The 16,325-nt window shown below is 38.1% G+C and overlaps 1 protein-coding gene across 3 annotated transcripts in view; it reads left to right on the forward strand.

Moving 5' to 3' along the window:
• Nucleotides 1–16,223, forward strand: part of TRPC3 (transient receptor potential cation channel, subfamily C, member 3) — a 44,811-nt gene extending 28,588 nt beyond the window's left edge. Inside the window, exons 4-13 of one of the 3 annotated variants that reach the window (XM_014950104.1) lie at nt 952–1,116; nt 3,742–3,958; nt 5,575–5,808; nt 7,156–7,420; nt 8,044–8,239; nt 10,049–10,258; nt 11,664–11,747; nt 12,778–12,853; nt 14,805–14,840; nt 15,252–15,385. In XM_014950104.1, coding sequence (XP_014805590.1) covers nt 952–1,116; nt 3,742–3,958; nt 5,575–5,808; nt 7,156–7,420; nt 8,044–8,239; nt 10,049–10,258; nt 11,664–11,747; nt 12,778–12,853; nt 14,805–14,809 — 1,452 coding nt within the window. In that variant the 3' untranslated portion in view covers nt 14,810–14,840; nt 15,252–15,385. Of the gene's footprint in view, nt 1–951; nt 1,117–3,741; nt 3,959–5,574; nt 5,809–7,155; nt 7,421–8,043; nt 8,240–10,048; nt 10,259–11,663; nt 11,748–12,777; nt 12,854–14,804; nt 14,841–15,251 lie in introns of all 3 variants that reach the window. The other 2 variants (XM_014950105.1, XM_014950103.1) reach the window with 2 other exon arrangements.
• The last annotated feature ends 102 nt before the right edge of the window (nt 16,224–16,325 follow it).

The following is a 16,325-nucleotide window of genomic DNA, read 5'->3' on the forward strand; positions in this document are numbered from 1 at the left end:
TTAAAATCTTAAAATATACAAAAGGAAAAATTATTTTTGAAAACTGTCAAATTTGAGTATTTAATGTTTTTCAGGTGAGATTGTATTTTCTCTGAGTTCACGCCTTTGATACTAAACTGTACAGCAAAATACAATCTATTACAGAGTCCTTAGAGCATCATCAAAACCATAAGGTCATCTTTCCATCTGCTTCACAAAATGGAATTTACTTTTATTACTAAATGCTAAATTTTATTTTCCACAAAACATAATTTTTTTTTTTGTAGTAAGTGGCTTCTGATTGTTTTTCCAATCCCAAGTACATCTAAGTAGAGGCTGTCACCATCAATGGCAATAAGAGAGAAGAAATCCTTTTAATATTCATCTCTGTATGTTCTGGTGAGGTTTAAAATTCCGTGCTGTATTCTTGCTTTATTTATTTCTTGCCTCAGTAAGTTTTAGACTGAAAATGCATAGATGGTTAAAGAGGTATTTGGAGCCTTTGTGAAAGAACCAAATCAAATGGCAATGATGTTTGAGGAGGTCTGTGAAAAGCATGTGCACGGAGGAGAGAGGCTAATGGTGGATTTATGGTCAGATGAGGATTTTCAGTCTCTGCAGGAATTCTGCGTGTACCTTCGATCAGCTTGATTTGATGAGAAATTGTTGGAAGTTAGGACTGAGGTCCAACTCTGTCAGGGTCCAGCTGGGTATGCGAAGCTGTTCTAATAATGCATAAAAGGTGTCTGTCAGCAATGGCTGGCTGTGTGTGCAATCTCATCCCCAAAGTGCTGCTTTAAATCAGTTCAGTTTCTTCTTTATTTATCAACCTTTATTTTAAAGGAAAGGATAAAAAACGTGGTTCTTAAGGTCTAAATTAACACATATATTTAAGGTGATCATGATCGTGTATGTGGCAGTTATATAACTCTTATTACAGTATTTCTTGGTTTTCTTTCTTTCTCTTTACAGTTTGTGGCCCATCCGAACTGTCAGCAACAGCTACTGACTATCTGGTATGAAAATCTCTCAGGATTACGGGAGCAGACCATAGCCATCAAGTGTCTGGTTGTGCTGGTTGTGGCATTGGGCCTCCCATTTCTAGCCATTGGTTATTGGATTGCACCATGTAGCAGGGTACTAAATTTTATAAATTACTTATCTTGTGCTATTCTGGGAGCTGTGTTTCAATTTCTGGCATTCAAAATGCAATATTGTACCTCTAATTCTGCTGCTTCCAAGTTTTAACTAATTAATGATATTTTTAGTAATCTCTAGTCTTGAGCTAAAAGATGCTATTTGTTTTATTCGCACTGTAAAGAGAGGACTGCAGTGATGAAACATGAAAATAAATTGTTTGAAGTTTAAAGAAAGAAAAAAAATCTTTTCTCTGAGTTTTTTTCTTTTTTTTAAGTTTCTGTAGATCATGCTCTGCTATATAATTGTGTTTTTATTAATAACATGGATTTTTTGAAAGCCACCACTCAAATTTTGTATTCCATCTCCTCTGATAGCTTCTTAAGACCTGATGCTGTTCCCATATAAACCATTAGCAGGATATCTGTTGACTTCAGTGATGCAGAACTTAATTTTAAGTAAAATATTTGTTATACCTGCCCTAGGAGGTCTGTTTACTAAGTGAACTGTAGAGCAGAAATTACATTAAATGCAGTATTCCAACCATGTGGTAGGGTGTATTTGTAGAAGAGAGTAACTGTGAACTCATACTTCTTTAAAATTACATGAAAATAGATGGGTGCTTCCAGCTTTCTTGATGATCTCACAATGAAAATAACAGCAGTTTCTTTGAAATCCTTACAGTCCGTATCATATGAATTGTCTGCAAATGAATTGTCTGCAAATGAAGCAGATTGATAGATCATTGGTAAATCAGAAAAAGGAAGATTTTGCTGTTACATTAATTAAAAAAAAAATAAGTAAAATTACTTCTGTGCTGAATGTGGTCTTTCAATTTTAGTTCCTTAACAAGTGTACAGCAAAAAAAATGTGAGTTTCATTAATTTATATTTTGCTTTTGTAGTTCACCTCAAAAAGGATAAGATTTTGCTCATCTCCTGCATATTTCAAGGGAACCTGATGTTTTCTGTGGGTTAAATATTTATTTACTTTAAAGATAAACCTTTATGGTAATAGGATAATTGTTACTCTCGTTATTCTCTGAAATGTCACTTTCCATGAATATCTGTAGTAAAGATATTCCATACTTGCAGCTCCATATCATAGAAACATATTAATATATATTTTAGCTGTTGTCTAACATGGGAAAGTGACGTTTGTCTTTGAGCTTTAATTCCCAGTACCAGAAACATCTGACATTTTTCCTAGTGCTCATGTCAAATAAAAGTACTGTACATTCATATCAGTTGTTTGATATTGTAATTTCAAAACGCTTTGTAAAGGTCAGGAGCAGGAAGGGAAGCTGAGATTGTTTGCACATGTAGTAAATGCTGGTTAGTGTGTGCTGCTCCGCTTAGTTCATGGTGGCTGACCCCAGTTTCAGGAAGACCATTCCTTGAAATAAGAAAGCTGCTCCCCGTTCCCCATCTGCTGGATTTCTGATACTGCTGCTAACAGAGCTCTTCACAGGGGGTTTTGGAATATTGCATCCTGTTGGTGATGTATGTGATAGTTTATTGCATTACAACTGTTCATTAACGTTACTAAAGGTCAGACATTACGTGCGGAGCAGTATATTGTTCTGCTGTACTGAAAGAGACAGGAAACCTTAGGCCTTAAGAGCTGTGCACAGCTAAGATGAAGTCTGTCTAGCATCTACCTTGTCACACCTTGTGCAGAGCTGGGACGAGTATTGTGCTGCTCAGGCCACAGAAAGGAGGTTTATTCCAAAGGTCTCACTCCTTCCAAAGGGCTGGGAAGGACAAGTAAACCTACGTGTGCATTCAGCCCAAGAGGTCTCCAAAGAGCATCAGTAGGGAGTCTCTCGGTGCTGTCTCTGTGCTTGAGCCCATGCACAAATTGCTGGCTGTGGGGCCACCTCCCTCTCTTATAACAGCGACGGACCCACTACTTTTTCCAGTGTGGTCTTCTGGAGGCAGACAGTTCTCTCTTCCCATGCAGAATGCCTCTGTTCTTGCTGTTTCATCCTTCTACCAGGTGCAGATATGGATGAGATCAGATGAATTAGTTTGAAAATAGTAATATTTCTGAGGTTGTCCTTCTTAATCCATTGTGATGGAGTGGTCATTCTTTTTAGTAGACACAGGTTATTTACTGGGGGCTTCTTGCTCTGAACAGAATATAATTCTGTGGGTGCAATTTAGTAGCCAGAGATGAGAAGACGAGTCTGTAATTTTTTCTAGAGCTATAGTCATAGGCAAGCTAGTAGTACACATTTGTTGATAAGAAAGGCATATTTTATTTTATTTTTCCATGGGCTTGCTTCCACCCTTCATCTGCAGGCATTAGATCAAACTCTGGTCACAACCATGGTATGTTTGTGATTCCTTGGAGTGTTTCCCCTCAAACATTGCCATCTAGAGTTTATGGAATAACATGAACACTCGCTAACAGGACAACATATTCCATAAGGCTGCCTTCGGGAGACTTTTGTCTGAAAGGGAGAAGCATCACAGTTCAGTGCACTTGGAACAGTATCCTCTAAAAAATTAGGTTTCAGACTGTCCTGAGTTCTGAGTTCCTGTTTATGCTTCTGGAATGTCTGATGAAAAAAGTTTGTTTTTTTGAGAAAACTGAGTAACTGCTTTCATTCTGCCTTTGCAGCTTGGAAGAATTCTTCGAAGCCCATTTATGAAATTTGTGGCACATGCAGCATCCTTCATTATTTTCCTAGGCCTGCTGGTGTTCAATGCTTCAGACAGATTTGAAGGTATAACGACGCTACCGAATGTCACTGTTACTGATTACCCTAAGCAGATCTTTAGGGTGAAGACTACTCAGTTCACCTGGACAGAAATGCTGATCATGGTATGGGTTCTTGGTAGGTATATTGTCCCTTCATCATATTGTCAACTGTTTTCCTGCAGATGTAAATTCTAAAAGAAAGGAGAGATGCCCAGGTCCATCAGACCATCTCTGTGTGGCCCTCTCTTGCAGCACGGGGTTACGTTTTGTTTGCTGATTTGCCACGCTGTTTGGTAATTCTGGCATTTGTAAAAGGAGCACAGGTTTGCTGAAGAGAACACCACAGAAATTATACTTTACTGAAGTGGTTTTCTTAAATAGTATTGGGCAGCCTATGCTGCTGTATGTGCCAGAAGGTCAGGAGTTCCTACTGCACGGTGTTAACGGGCTAGCACATCGGTGCTTATGTGGCTTTGCTACCTAGGTGGCATTTGGGGAAATCACAGTTTCTACCAGCGTCAAGGGGCTAATGAGTCAGTTCTCATTACTCAGGTTTTTTTTCACAATGCTTGATCAGCTGTTTGAAACTCTGTATGGCAAAAAAAGCTATCTTCTAGCATTTCATCAAAGTCAGGTGCTTTACATCACAAAATGTCCGTTAGCCACATGATAGTGCAGCATTCTCAGCCTGTACAGGCTGCAGACGAGAAAGGAGTGTTACTGTGGCTGCTACCTGAAGGTGCCTCGCTCTGCCTTTTGAATCATCTGAATCTCCTGGTCTAAGCAATACTTTATCTTAAACTATGTTAGGGTAGGGGGATGCGTATTCCTTGTATGCTGCCTTTTGGTAGTCCTCGCACATACTCATGGAGAGTAGCCTCTTTATTTGGCAGAAGGCAAGGACTGAGATTTTGGTGGTCTGTAGAACACAGTCACTGTGAGAAATTTCTTGGGCACTCAGAGACAACCAAGCTGATCCAGTGTGTGGCTGCTGTGCATATGGTTGGGATAGCAGCAGTACCCTCTGAATTACCCAGCCAGGGAAACAGGAATAAAATGTGGTTTTGTGGTTTTGTTGTTTGGGTTTCTTCTTCCCCTAAGACATTTTTTTGAAATAAGAAAATGTCTTGATTCTCAACAACTACAGCTCTAGGTTATGATGAGCCTATGATCTGTATTAATTCCACGTAAATGAGTTTCTGACGAGAAGCTTGATTAAGAAAACTGAATTACACATAGCCAAATTCCCCTTTCTATGCTGAAAAGCATCTTAGTCTGTAAAGTGGAGAAGTGGTAGTATGATTGTGCCATTTATATTTGGTCATCTGTGTAGCTGGGTAGTTGTGCTTCTCTGTAAAAACTAACCCTTCTGATTCAGAATTGTTTTATGAATGTAAATGTTAAGGAAAGGGGAGGAGTTTGTCTTCCACTTTTAAGATTTTTCCTTCTTTAGAAGTTATGTTGTTAGGCCATAATACTTTCACTGCAAAGCTGTGGTGCTACACTGCCCTGTGTGGAGATGTCTGAGTGGCTGAGCTTTATCCCCACATAGCAATTAATAACTTGTCATTTGATCAACCCTGTTGAAACCGAGAGAGCCTTACTCAAGGTGTATGATGACTCTATGATGCTGCAAATAAGTGGATTTTTGCTCCACTGGGACCACCTGGTTTTATTAAATGGGAGAATGCAGAGAGTTTAAATGAGAAGAGTTTGGCCGATGTGGCTATGTTTTTTCATTTCTTGTTGCAGGTATGATGTGGTCAGAATGCAAAGAGCTGTGGCTGGAAGGACCCAGGGAATATATCTTGCAGTTATGGAATGTTTTGGATTTTGGGATGCTGTCCATTTTCATTGCCGCTTTCACAGCGAGGCTTCTGGCATTCCTGCAGGCCACAAAAGCACAACAATATGTGGACAACTACATTGAGGAGAATGACCTCTCTGAGGTCACACTTCCTCCAGAAATAGAATATTTTACTTACGGTGGGTTTAACTTTTCTGCAACACAGATCTGGACATAGAAAAACTGTTAGGATGTGCTAGCATTTCAAAGCCTTAAAATGAATATTTGCCTGTGTTTCTGTTCATAGCATTGTGCCTCTTCTGCCTCAATATTTTTGTTTCTATGCTATTTAAACAATAGTTGTTATGACAGTAATTTGACAAGCAAGTTTGCCAATATACTAAAACCAAACAATAGGCACGAGGGCAAAATCAGTTCAAATGTAGCTGTCCATAATTTTATTCTAACTGTTTATCCTAGAGCTAAAATTGACCCTCTTGATTTTAAACATTTGCAAGCTATATTTTATTCTTGGCTTAGTGCACAGCACATAAAATTTTGATACAAGTTTTTTGTTTGGTTCAGTTATTTAATACAGTTTCTTGTATTTGTAAAGATCTATCAGCATTTCCTGCTGAGGGAAGGATGCTGGCCCAGTAAAGATCTGGTCAAATGGAATAAAAGTACTAAATAATTGTTGCAGTGCAGAAATTGTAATGTGATGTAAGGTGTGATGAATCTCTATTTGCAACACCAGCAAAGGCTGTATTTGCTGCTGGTGGTGGTATTTTAGAATGTGCTTTATGAATTTCATTACAACAACAAACTTGGTTTTGTTACTTTATGTTAATTGCTCTATAATCAGTCTAAATTTGTACATATATAAATACATATTTAGAAACACAGGGTATTTTGATATGAAACATTTTAATTCAGTGTTATTTTCTAAGATGGTGCATTAATTCTTTAATAAACAATTTCTGAATTTACATATAACTCAATTTTCTGTGCATATTGTGTATGAAAACCATGATCCTACTTCCATTGAGGTGAAAGCCAAAAATCTTCATGATTTCAATGGGAACCAGGTTATATCCTGAACCCGTAACAAAGGCAAAAGCTTAGTGTGATTAAAAAATGAAATTGTTCATCACCCACCACTGTTAACTTCCCATCAGTAAAACACAAACTATGAATAAATTCCTGGCTTTAGCATAGTGATTATTAAGATAGCAAATAGTAGAGTTGTGTTAAGAAAAGCAATGAAGATTTACTTATTTTTACATAGTTCAGGTTAAAATGCAAACTGTAGAAGAAAATGTCCTGGTTCTTTACAGGTTTTTTTCTAGCAGAAGGTAATGTAACTTACAGTCATTATTTGTGACTTCAATGGAAAAGGAATAGAGTAGCAAACTGCTAGACTCTTCAAGCATTTGTCTCAACTAAATTCAAACATGTTCATGGAAAAATCCTGTCGAGATCTATTTTTAAACATTGTGATAAATGAGTAACTCCTTATATTTACCTCTGCATCTCATATCTTCCAGCCAGAGATAAATGGCTCCCATCTGATCCTCAGATAATATCTGAAGGCCTCTATGCAATTGCTGTCGTTCTTAGCTTTTCTCGGATTGCATATATCCTGCCTGCAAATGAGAGTTTTGGGCCCTTGCAGATTTCACTCGGAAGGACTGTTAAGGACATCTTCAAGTTTATGGTCCTTTTTATTATGGTATTTCTTGCATTTATGATTGGAATGTTCATACTGTATTCCTACTACCTTGGAGCTAAACTAAACCCAGCCTTTACAACGTAAGTATGAAGTTATGTTTAAGTAAAAAGCAAATATAAAACTTTAAGGTAGTGAAGTCTTTGGGTATTGTATGCTGTCTCCTAATATTAAAACTGAAGATAAAGTCGGTGAGAAATAGGTATCTCGGAACCCAAGAAAGCCAAATACAAAAGACCAATTGACCTAATAGAAGGGTTAATCAGAAGGTCTTGGAAGGAGTGCAGCAGTTTCCTTCCCATCAGTCCCATATTTAGGTTTATTAGGACAGGGAAGGTCTGCCCCCTGCAGAGTTATAATGGCAAATAATGAGATCCTTCTATTCTTCATCTCAAAACCCGGAAATATTACACCTTTCTAATTCCTAGGCTGTTGTTTTGGATGTATTGTTACAACTACATTCTCTGATGGATAGATGGAGCACTGTGGAGAAATGGAACATACTGTGAAAAATATTTCTTGCATGTTGGTTGTTTTGATCAGTGCTCTACAAACCTGGTTCACAGACAAACTACTTGAGATTGTTTATCACTCACTGCTAGCACAATTAGCACAATTTATGTATTTATTTGTGTAGTTAGTAATAATGCCTTTCTCTTCTTTTTTTATTTTTAACTTTTTCTTTTTTTTTTTTTTCCCCCAACAGAGTGGAAGAAAGTTTCAAGACCTTATTTTGGTCAATATTTGGCTTGTCTGAAGTAACCTCTGTTGTCCTCAAATATGATCATAAGTTCATCGAGAACATTGGTTATGTTCTTTATGGCATATACAATGTAACGATGGTGGTAGTTCTGCTCAACATGCTGATTGCTATGATCAACAGCTCATATCAAGAAATTGAGGTGGGCTCTGTTCTCAAGTTGTTCCCTTTTGTTACATTGAAAAAGGACAGTACTATTAGGAATTATTTCAATGAGCACATCTTGATATGCAATAGTACAGTGAAGAAATTACCTCAGTAAAGGAGATAACAAAAAAATACCATGTTTCTAGGACTGACCTTATCTAACAACCCAGCCAAGCAGCAGAACCTTACAGGATCTCAACAAGTAGTTCACCATGTGCCACATATATGCATCTAAGGAGATGTAATTCACCTAGAAATGTTATCTTAAGTAATATTCCAATGAAGACAGCTGTCAAGTAGAAAGCCAAGTTGCTGGGCATAACGTTTTAGACATGGGTGGCTCATTCCCGGTTTCCTTAGGATGCCTATTGCACCTTTCTTTAATGTAGTGCACTTCGATCTTTGTTGGATCCCTGGGATACAGATTAAATGTATTTTGATGCGTTCTTTAATAGAAATCTGGGGTTTTAGTTCCAATCCTAAAACTTCTTAGCTAAACGTGCAGGAGTTAGACACACATGCACAGCAGGGGTACATAGACATAATTCATTACATTTATATGCTTCTGTACATGGAGTGTGATTCAGGTGCTTATTGTCAAGATTGTTGTGACTGAGTCACACTTTGCAATGCTTACATGCTTTGCTTGTAATACATGGGTTTTTTCCACTTTAGGTACAATATTAAAACTTGATTCTAGGGTTTACTGAGCTTTGCCTCATCCCCTGAAAAGACAGGGGCAGTATTTCTCCAAATCTGCTAAATGGCTCAGTTGGATGAATACTTGAATTTCACACAAGCCAAGTTATTGGCTGCATTGCTTGTTAAAAGGGATACATTTTATTTTAATTTCATTATAATGACAAATTATCTTCATTTTTAAAGATAATTAGAATATTTAGCATCCAATTCCAATAAAAATTGCAGAAAATTTAAAGTAGATAAAATATTTCGGTTTTCAAAAAATTTTTTTTTTAAATTCCAAGTTGCAGAAATGAAAGTACAAGTATATTTTGTATATTTGTAGTGCCAGTTCCCAGACCATGAGTTCTAATATTATTCAGCAAGCATTACATTCACATGGATTCGGGGGCACACCTACACTAGCAGGAAAAAAGAGATGATCTAAGACATAATGTACAAATGGATATGCCATTTCCAGTATTTTCAGTGACTTCTGGGAAATGTCAGGGAATTCAGCAGGAGAAAACTAGTTACAATAAACTTTTCACTTTTGGAGTAAACCAAGTCCAGCCTTGAAATACTTCAGTAGGAATGTATTAAGACAGTTCTTAACACGATTTCTTCATGGCAACAAAGCTTCTACTTTCTGTACTCCGTTACAAATCAGAGGTAGTCTTCCTGGTTATGTAAAAAGCTGTGAGTACTGCTATTTTAAACCATGTCTGCCTTGTAGCTAATACTTTGTCACTTGTGCAAGTACCAAATTCATGTGACCACTTTAATGAGAAAAACAAGACTTTAAAAAAAGTTCCACTTTAAATAGTACAGAGTTTACATGTTGGCTTTCACTCAGTGAAAAAATAACACTTGTTTAAATGGTTCACATGCTTTAACTAAGTATCGTCAATGAGATGTTGCCATAAAGAGACAACTGAAATTTAATTAAAATAGACTTGATAAAGTGATTGCATTTTTGCAGAAGTACTGGGAGTCTTACTAGCAAGCAAATAATATTTCATTTAAAACCAGAAAAGGTCAATATTTAAAAGAATATTCATTTGGGTGAAGTTTTGCATTTCATCAAAAGAAAGCGCATATTTGTTTTTATATCTTAACACAGGATGACAGTGATGTTGAGTGGAAGTTTGCTCGTTCTAAACTTTGGTTATCGTATTTTGATGATGGAAAAACATTACCTCCACCATTCAGTCTCGTACCAAGCCCCAAATCTTTTTTCTATTTCATCATGAGGATCATTAACTTTTCTAAGTGCAGGAGGAGACGGCTGCAGAAGGATATTGAGATGGGAATGGGCAATTCTAAATCTAGGGTAGGTACTGAAATCTTTTAACTGCAGTGAAGAATAGTGTGTCCATTCTGCTTTTCTTTAAGTTCTGGAGTATAATTGGTGCTTCTGATAATAGTTTGGTAATTAGTTAAGCATTTACTTTCATAGATCTGTATTTCAGATTGCCTAAATGTACTGCATAAAACCAAAAAATAGCTATAAATTTTCTTAGGATAACAAGGTGCAGTGACTGGAAAAACACAATTAAAACAAAAATAACTGAGTATTCAAAGATGCAAATAATTCCCACAAGGAATGACCTAAATATTGAATAAAGATGCTTTCAGCCTCCATTAGAAAGATTTTTTTAGTTCAGGGTGGAAAAAAAAGGGGGGGAGGGAGGGCTAAGGAGAGTAAACTTTTTCTTTCACGACAGACAGGAAAACGATGAAGTGTGGTCAGTATGATATTCACATCCTACTGCCAAAGGCTATGTTCTTAACAGAAAACAACAGGAAAGAGGCAGGATTGGTAATAATAATAATAATCTTCAGCACTTCCATGACATTCTGAACTTGAGTATCTAAATGTTCTATGTATTAATAGAATGCAGTGTCACAACACCCTTGTGAGAATTAGATAACAATATAGGCACAGCGTGACTCCAGTTTGCCTCCCCTACACCACCAGAGAGGCCAGCTATAATTGATTCGGGGACTTTTAATTGGCCACACAGAAAATTAATGACAGATGCAGATTAGGGTTGAACCTTCATACACGTTTTTACTTCACCCTTACCAGCGTATCTGAGAGAAGAGTTAGGTCCCTGAATTGGTAGTCACAAACCTTCCATACTGGTCACAAAGCTATCTTGTCCAAGGTGGCTTTTTTTCCCTTCTGTTTCTAGCCCACATCCACAAAACTCTTAAATTATTTGGGTTTTGGTAGCTTTCTGATCTTTGAATAATTGAACAATGACCATTTTTCTAAATGTATTACTATTCCTGAAAATGGTGCTTTGGAAAAACACCTTGAACTAAACAGAAATGGTTTTGAGCATGCATTTGTAATTAAAAGTATGTTTAAGAGTGCAGATCCATATCAACTCTGTTAAATTTTATTAAGTTTAGAGAGTCTCTCCTTGCTCTAGCCACTCATCCCTGCCTCCAAGTCATCATTCATTATTTCCTCAGCTGTGTGAGCACGTTTGCTTTGAAGTTGTGCTGCGAACAGTTTGCCTAAAATTGTGTTTAAAAAAAAAAACAAAAACCCAAACCAAACCCCAACAAAAATAAGTCAAGGCAATCTCAGTTTCCTTGGAAATAGTACTCTGATATAGTGATGATGGAGACATCCCCAAGATGTCTCCAAGAAAAAAAAAAAAATGGAGCTGAATTCTAACTGCAAATTCCATAATATATTTTAATTTTGTGTTATTTCTTCCTAGTTAAACCTTTTTACTCAGTCGAACTCCAGAGTTTTTGAATCGCACAGTTTTAACAGCATTCTCAATCAGCCGACACGCTATCAGGTAAGTACATACCTGATGGTCAGTGTTTTGAGCAATACAACTGTCTGAAGGTACTAGCAGAATTTTGTGTTTCAAGGACATTTTGCCTTCACCAGATAAAGAAAACCTCCTGTAGAAATGAAACTCCAGGATGCTATTGGAGAAAAGACAGTTATTGTTCAAGCCCCATTATTTGAAGAGTTTAAAAAACTACCCCATACAACACTTAGATTTTTTTTTTTTTTTCCCTTTGTCCCAGTTTGGAAAGTGTGAAAAGCAAACATCTGAAACTGATTTCTGGGCAAGAGATATGAAAGCATTGAGCTGACTAAGTTAGCGTTACTTTCCCTTCCTTTCTTCTCACGATCTGAGATGGGACATTCAGCATTCCCACAGATGGGAATGCTCCTCTCTGGTAATAGGAGTCTGTCAGATATTACCTTCCTGTCTGCTTTCCAGCTCAGATATAAACACGTAAATAGGAGCTCTTGTTCCTCTAGTGCTGAAGGTATGTAATCCACCTGTGCAAATTATGTAGCTCATCTTAAAATTAGATTAGGTATGTACAGGTATATTAGTATCTACCAGGATCCGTAGTAGTTGTGGTATAAAAATATAGATATAATCTTAACAGATCCTTTACAGATGACATTGCATTGTCATACTGTAAAATCTCAACTTTTTTTTTGTTCTTTTTAAAATTTACATATTTATCTATTACACATCCTTTCACACGTGAACTGAGTTTAAGAAGGAGTAGACCTATTCTGAAGCTACTTAAAGCCTAATTTAAGACATGTTTTCCTATTGTCCTGTTTCCTACAAAAAGTTGTGGTGCTCTGTAAATACCATGTAACTGGATGAGAAGGGTGCTTTATTGTAATGGTGAATCTCAGCAGGCCACCAAGAAAGCCTGTATGAGGCAACTGCTTGATGTGGGGCTGTTCATTCTTGCCCTTACACAGATGTGAGGGAGATGGTTAAGAAAGAAAAGTGAATAGTGTTTAATTACATACGCTCACCTGATTATGTAACTGTTTTAATCTGGCAGCAAATAATGAAAAGACTGATAAAACGTTACGTTCTGAAAGCACAAGTGGACAAAGAAAATGATGAAGTAAATGAAGGTAAGGAGACTACATTTGCAATATTCAGAGACAATTTTTGTCACATTGTATTAGGAATCAGTTTTACAGTGGTGCATGGAAGTTTCAGGTAAAAAGAGGGTTTATTTCTACTTCAAATGCACTGAACTCAGACAGAGAGTAGTGGAAGAATGCCTGTGACAACTAAAATGGACAAGTAGGACCAAAGAAGTAGAACTGAGAAATATTATGGGCCCCAATTTACAGGTGGAAAATGAGGGCATAGACATGACATATGGTTACAGAGGAAATTGGTGAGGAAATCACTGAGTTCTCACTTCAGAGAGCTGCAGGATATCTTTCTGTTCCATTTCATTCAACCAAACACACAATTTACCACTTCCCACCATGAACTATTTGTATTACCTTCCTTCATAAAGCTGTGGGGAATATTAATCTGTGCAGTTGTGCATCATTAAAGCTGCACAGAGTTAGCTGCGTGGTGAGAAAGATGACAAATGTGGCCGCTATTTTAGTGTGTGACCGGAGGTCTTTTGAGAAATGATGGATCTGAGCTTGGGGCCTGGTGACAACACAGAACTTCCCTGGTAGCAGTGAGGGGGATGTGCTCCAGGTGCACATCCCATCCCCACTGGGATGAGACTAAGACAAATGCTGTCCTCCTTCCTCCAGCCTCCCAGGAACAAAACACAAACCTACAGGCAACATTGCCTATGGTCCAGCAATGGTTTTAATCCTGTAGGCTGGAGGTTATAACCATCACGGTTCAGCCAGTAAGAAATCTGTGTGACTGCCACCAGAAAAACATACCTGCTTAGCATAAGTCTGGGCTAATTTAGTTGGTTTCAGTACACCAGGAACGCTTACCCAAGCCACTCTGCTGGCAGCCCTGTGCTCTCCAGCTGGTGTGCAGTGATGAAGGGCTTGGGGTCACAGCAGCTCTTGCTGGAATGGGAGCATGGGGCATTTCGTGTGGATATGTGACATGAGGGACCCAACAAGGCTGCTCTTTCAGCGACGGCAGCACGGCTTTTAGTTACTCTCTGCTTATCTCTAACTCCCTACAGCGAGAAGCAGGGAGCAGAAAAGATGGGAATTAAATCCCACTTTGCCTTTGAAAGGCAGCATTGTGCATTGACTGTTACCCCATCCTATGTGGCTGTACAGAGCTGAGTTTGTGAGTGACAAAAGCAAAGAAACTCCCCAAAGTGTCTTCCTCTGTGTGCCCCTGTCCCGTATCCCCATGGCTTCCCTCCTGTTCCTGCTCTGTGATGGGAGAAATCATCCGCCTGGTGATGGATGAAAAGATTCTTCCCTCACCGGCAGCCCCAGGGGCGTACGAGTCTTTCCAGTTCCCTGATGCCTGGCTGGTGTTGGCATATATGTCTTTAGATAAGCATGACAGGGTAGAAGAATTGTGGTTCATGGGCATCATGGTTGTTGCTTTATCAACAATTTTCGTAAAGTCCACTTAGAGCAAGTCAGGGAACCCCTGAACCTCAGTCTGCAGCTGCACAGCAAAGGTAGTGCTCTTCCTGTCAGTGCCCATCTCATTGCTACCTGAAGTATAGATCCAGCCTTTGAAGATAGAATTTTTGAAGTCTGCTGTATTCTGAATAGAAAACTTGTGCATTCTTATATACTGCAGCTATTTTAAACTTAAGTCTAGGGATTTTTCCCTGTTTTGCATCACTAGGGAATTTCGTATTCTTTTGTAGTCTTTCATAGGTGACAAATAATTTCCTGTAGTGGCTACTGTGTATGAATTTGCATACCTCACATTGCTGGGAGAATAAGATATGAATATTTTAAAAAGCTTCTGCTCTTTAAATGAATATCCTATAATGGAAAAAAACCGCTGTTGCTTGTTATGAGCCTCACCTTGACAATTGTTTTCATTTAAATGCATTTTTTTGTATTTGCGTCACATTTTAACATAATTTTAAATTGGTTGACTTTTTCTAATTCAAAGGATAATGGTAAGGAAGAGGAGAGAGACTCAGAAGCTGTGAGTTTTACTGCCAGCTCTGCCACACTTTTCCTGTGTGATCTTGGCACATCGCAGAAAAAAATCTCTTTGCCTTTTCTCTCTGAAAGGCGGATACTAATACTTACCAGCTGTTCAGCAGTGTTGCCGTGATTAATTCATTAACCTACATCTTTAATGTTCTGTATATACATGGAGCACAAGATTAGAGTCCACTGGACCATGAACATACCTTTGGTGCTAATTAGGGGTGGAGACACACTTAATCCCATTGGGAATAAAGAAGAGATAAAGCCTCCTGCCCCACTCCTGTACCTGCTCTCGTGAACATTTTGAGATGAATCTGAAATATGCACTGATGTGACTTCATAGAACAGTATTGAATGAGCCCTAATCTTTGCTAACATACATTTCTTTCTGTGATTAATACAGGTGAATTAAAGGAAATCAAACAGGATATCTCCAGTCTTCGCTACGAACTTTTGGAGGATAAGTCCCAAGCAACAGAAGAGTTAGCGATTTTAATACATAAACTCAGTGAGAAACTAAACCCTAATATGCTGAGATGTGAGTGATTCGACAAAGGAACCGCGGCTTTGACTACAGCACAACTATTTATTGGCAATAATATTTCAGTATCTTATACTTGAAAAATGTATTGTAGATTTTTAGCACTGAATAACTTTATGTACAGCTTCTCTGGAATTTAGTCTTAGGACATTTTATTAACTCACCACAAAAAGATCGCTCTCTTAATTTTAATCGTCTAAAAGCAAGAACTGTCTTTTTTTTTTTTTTCTTTTTGCGTTTCTGCGTTAAAAAGGTAATGGTGTCAATTGCTGATATTTTAACAGGTTTATGGATATACATATTGAGAATTCTTTGCACTAAATTTGCAGGAAGAAATTAAAATAACAGATAGAGCGTAGTACTCTGTTCCTTGCAGCAACTGGGTCCGAGTAGGATTTTTTCGTAATACAATAAATGGCGTAGCGGAGGATTACTTGAAATCTGTCCTTAATTAGTGATGGTAGTGACGCGTCTGAGCCGAGATCTCATGGTATGGTTACAAGGAATTAATGAAAATCAGGTAAGCGTGACTGTAACTGTAGTGTCACTGTTTCAACATGTATGTACATACACATACCCACCACTACCCTTTCTTAATTCCACATGTTGACTTTCAAGAGTTTAAAGACTAGAATTTTTTTTTTTTTTTTGTTAAAGCAAACAGCTGTGACCACGGTCCAGAGCTACTCTCTATGTGCTAGAAATGTTTTTGGGTTTTTTGTTTGTTTTGTTTTTTAACACTCAGAGTGCGTGCAGGGCTGGTATTTTGTTACCCCGTTCTAAATAACGCCTCCGATGCTTCGTTGTTAAATAAAATAAAATATTCCAACCTGACCTGCCCTCCCTCTCGTCCCGCTCCTTTGGCGCCAGCCCCTGCCCTCCCCGCCCTCCCCGCCCTCCAATAGCGGCGCGTCCCTCCCCGGCGGGCCCGCCCCC

The sequence above is a fragment of the Calidris pugnax genome, unplaced genomic scaffold, assembly GCF_001431845.1.
Source record: "Calidris pugnax isolate Ruff unplaced genomic scaffold, ASM143184v1 scaffold42, whole genome shotgun sequence".
NCBI classification, from domain to species: domain Eukaryota; kingdom Metazoa; phylum Chordata; class Aves; order Charadriiformes; family Scolopacidae; genus Calidris; species Calidris pugnax.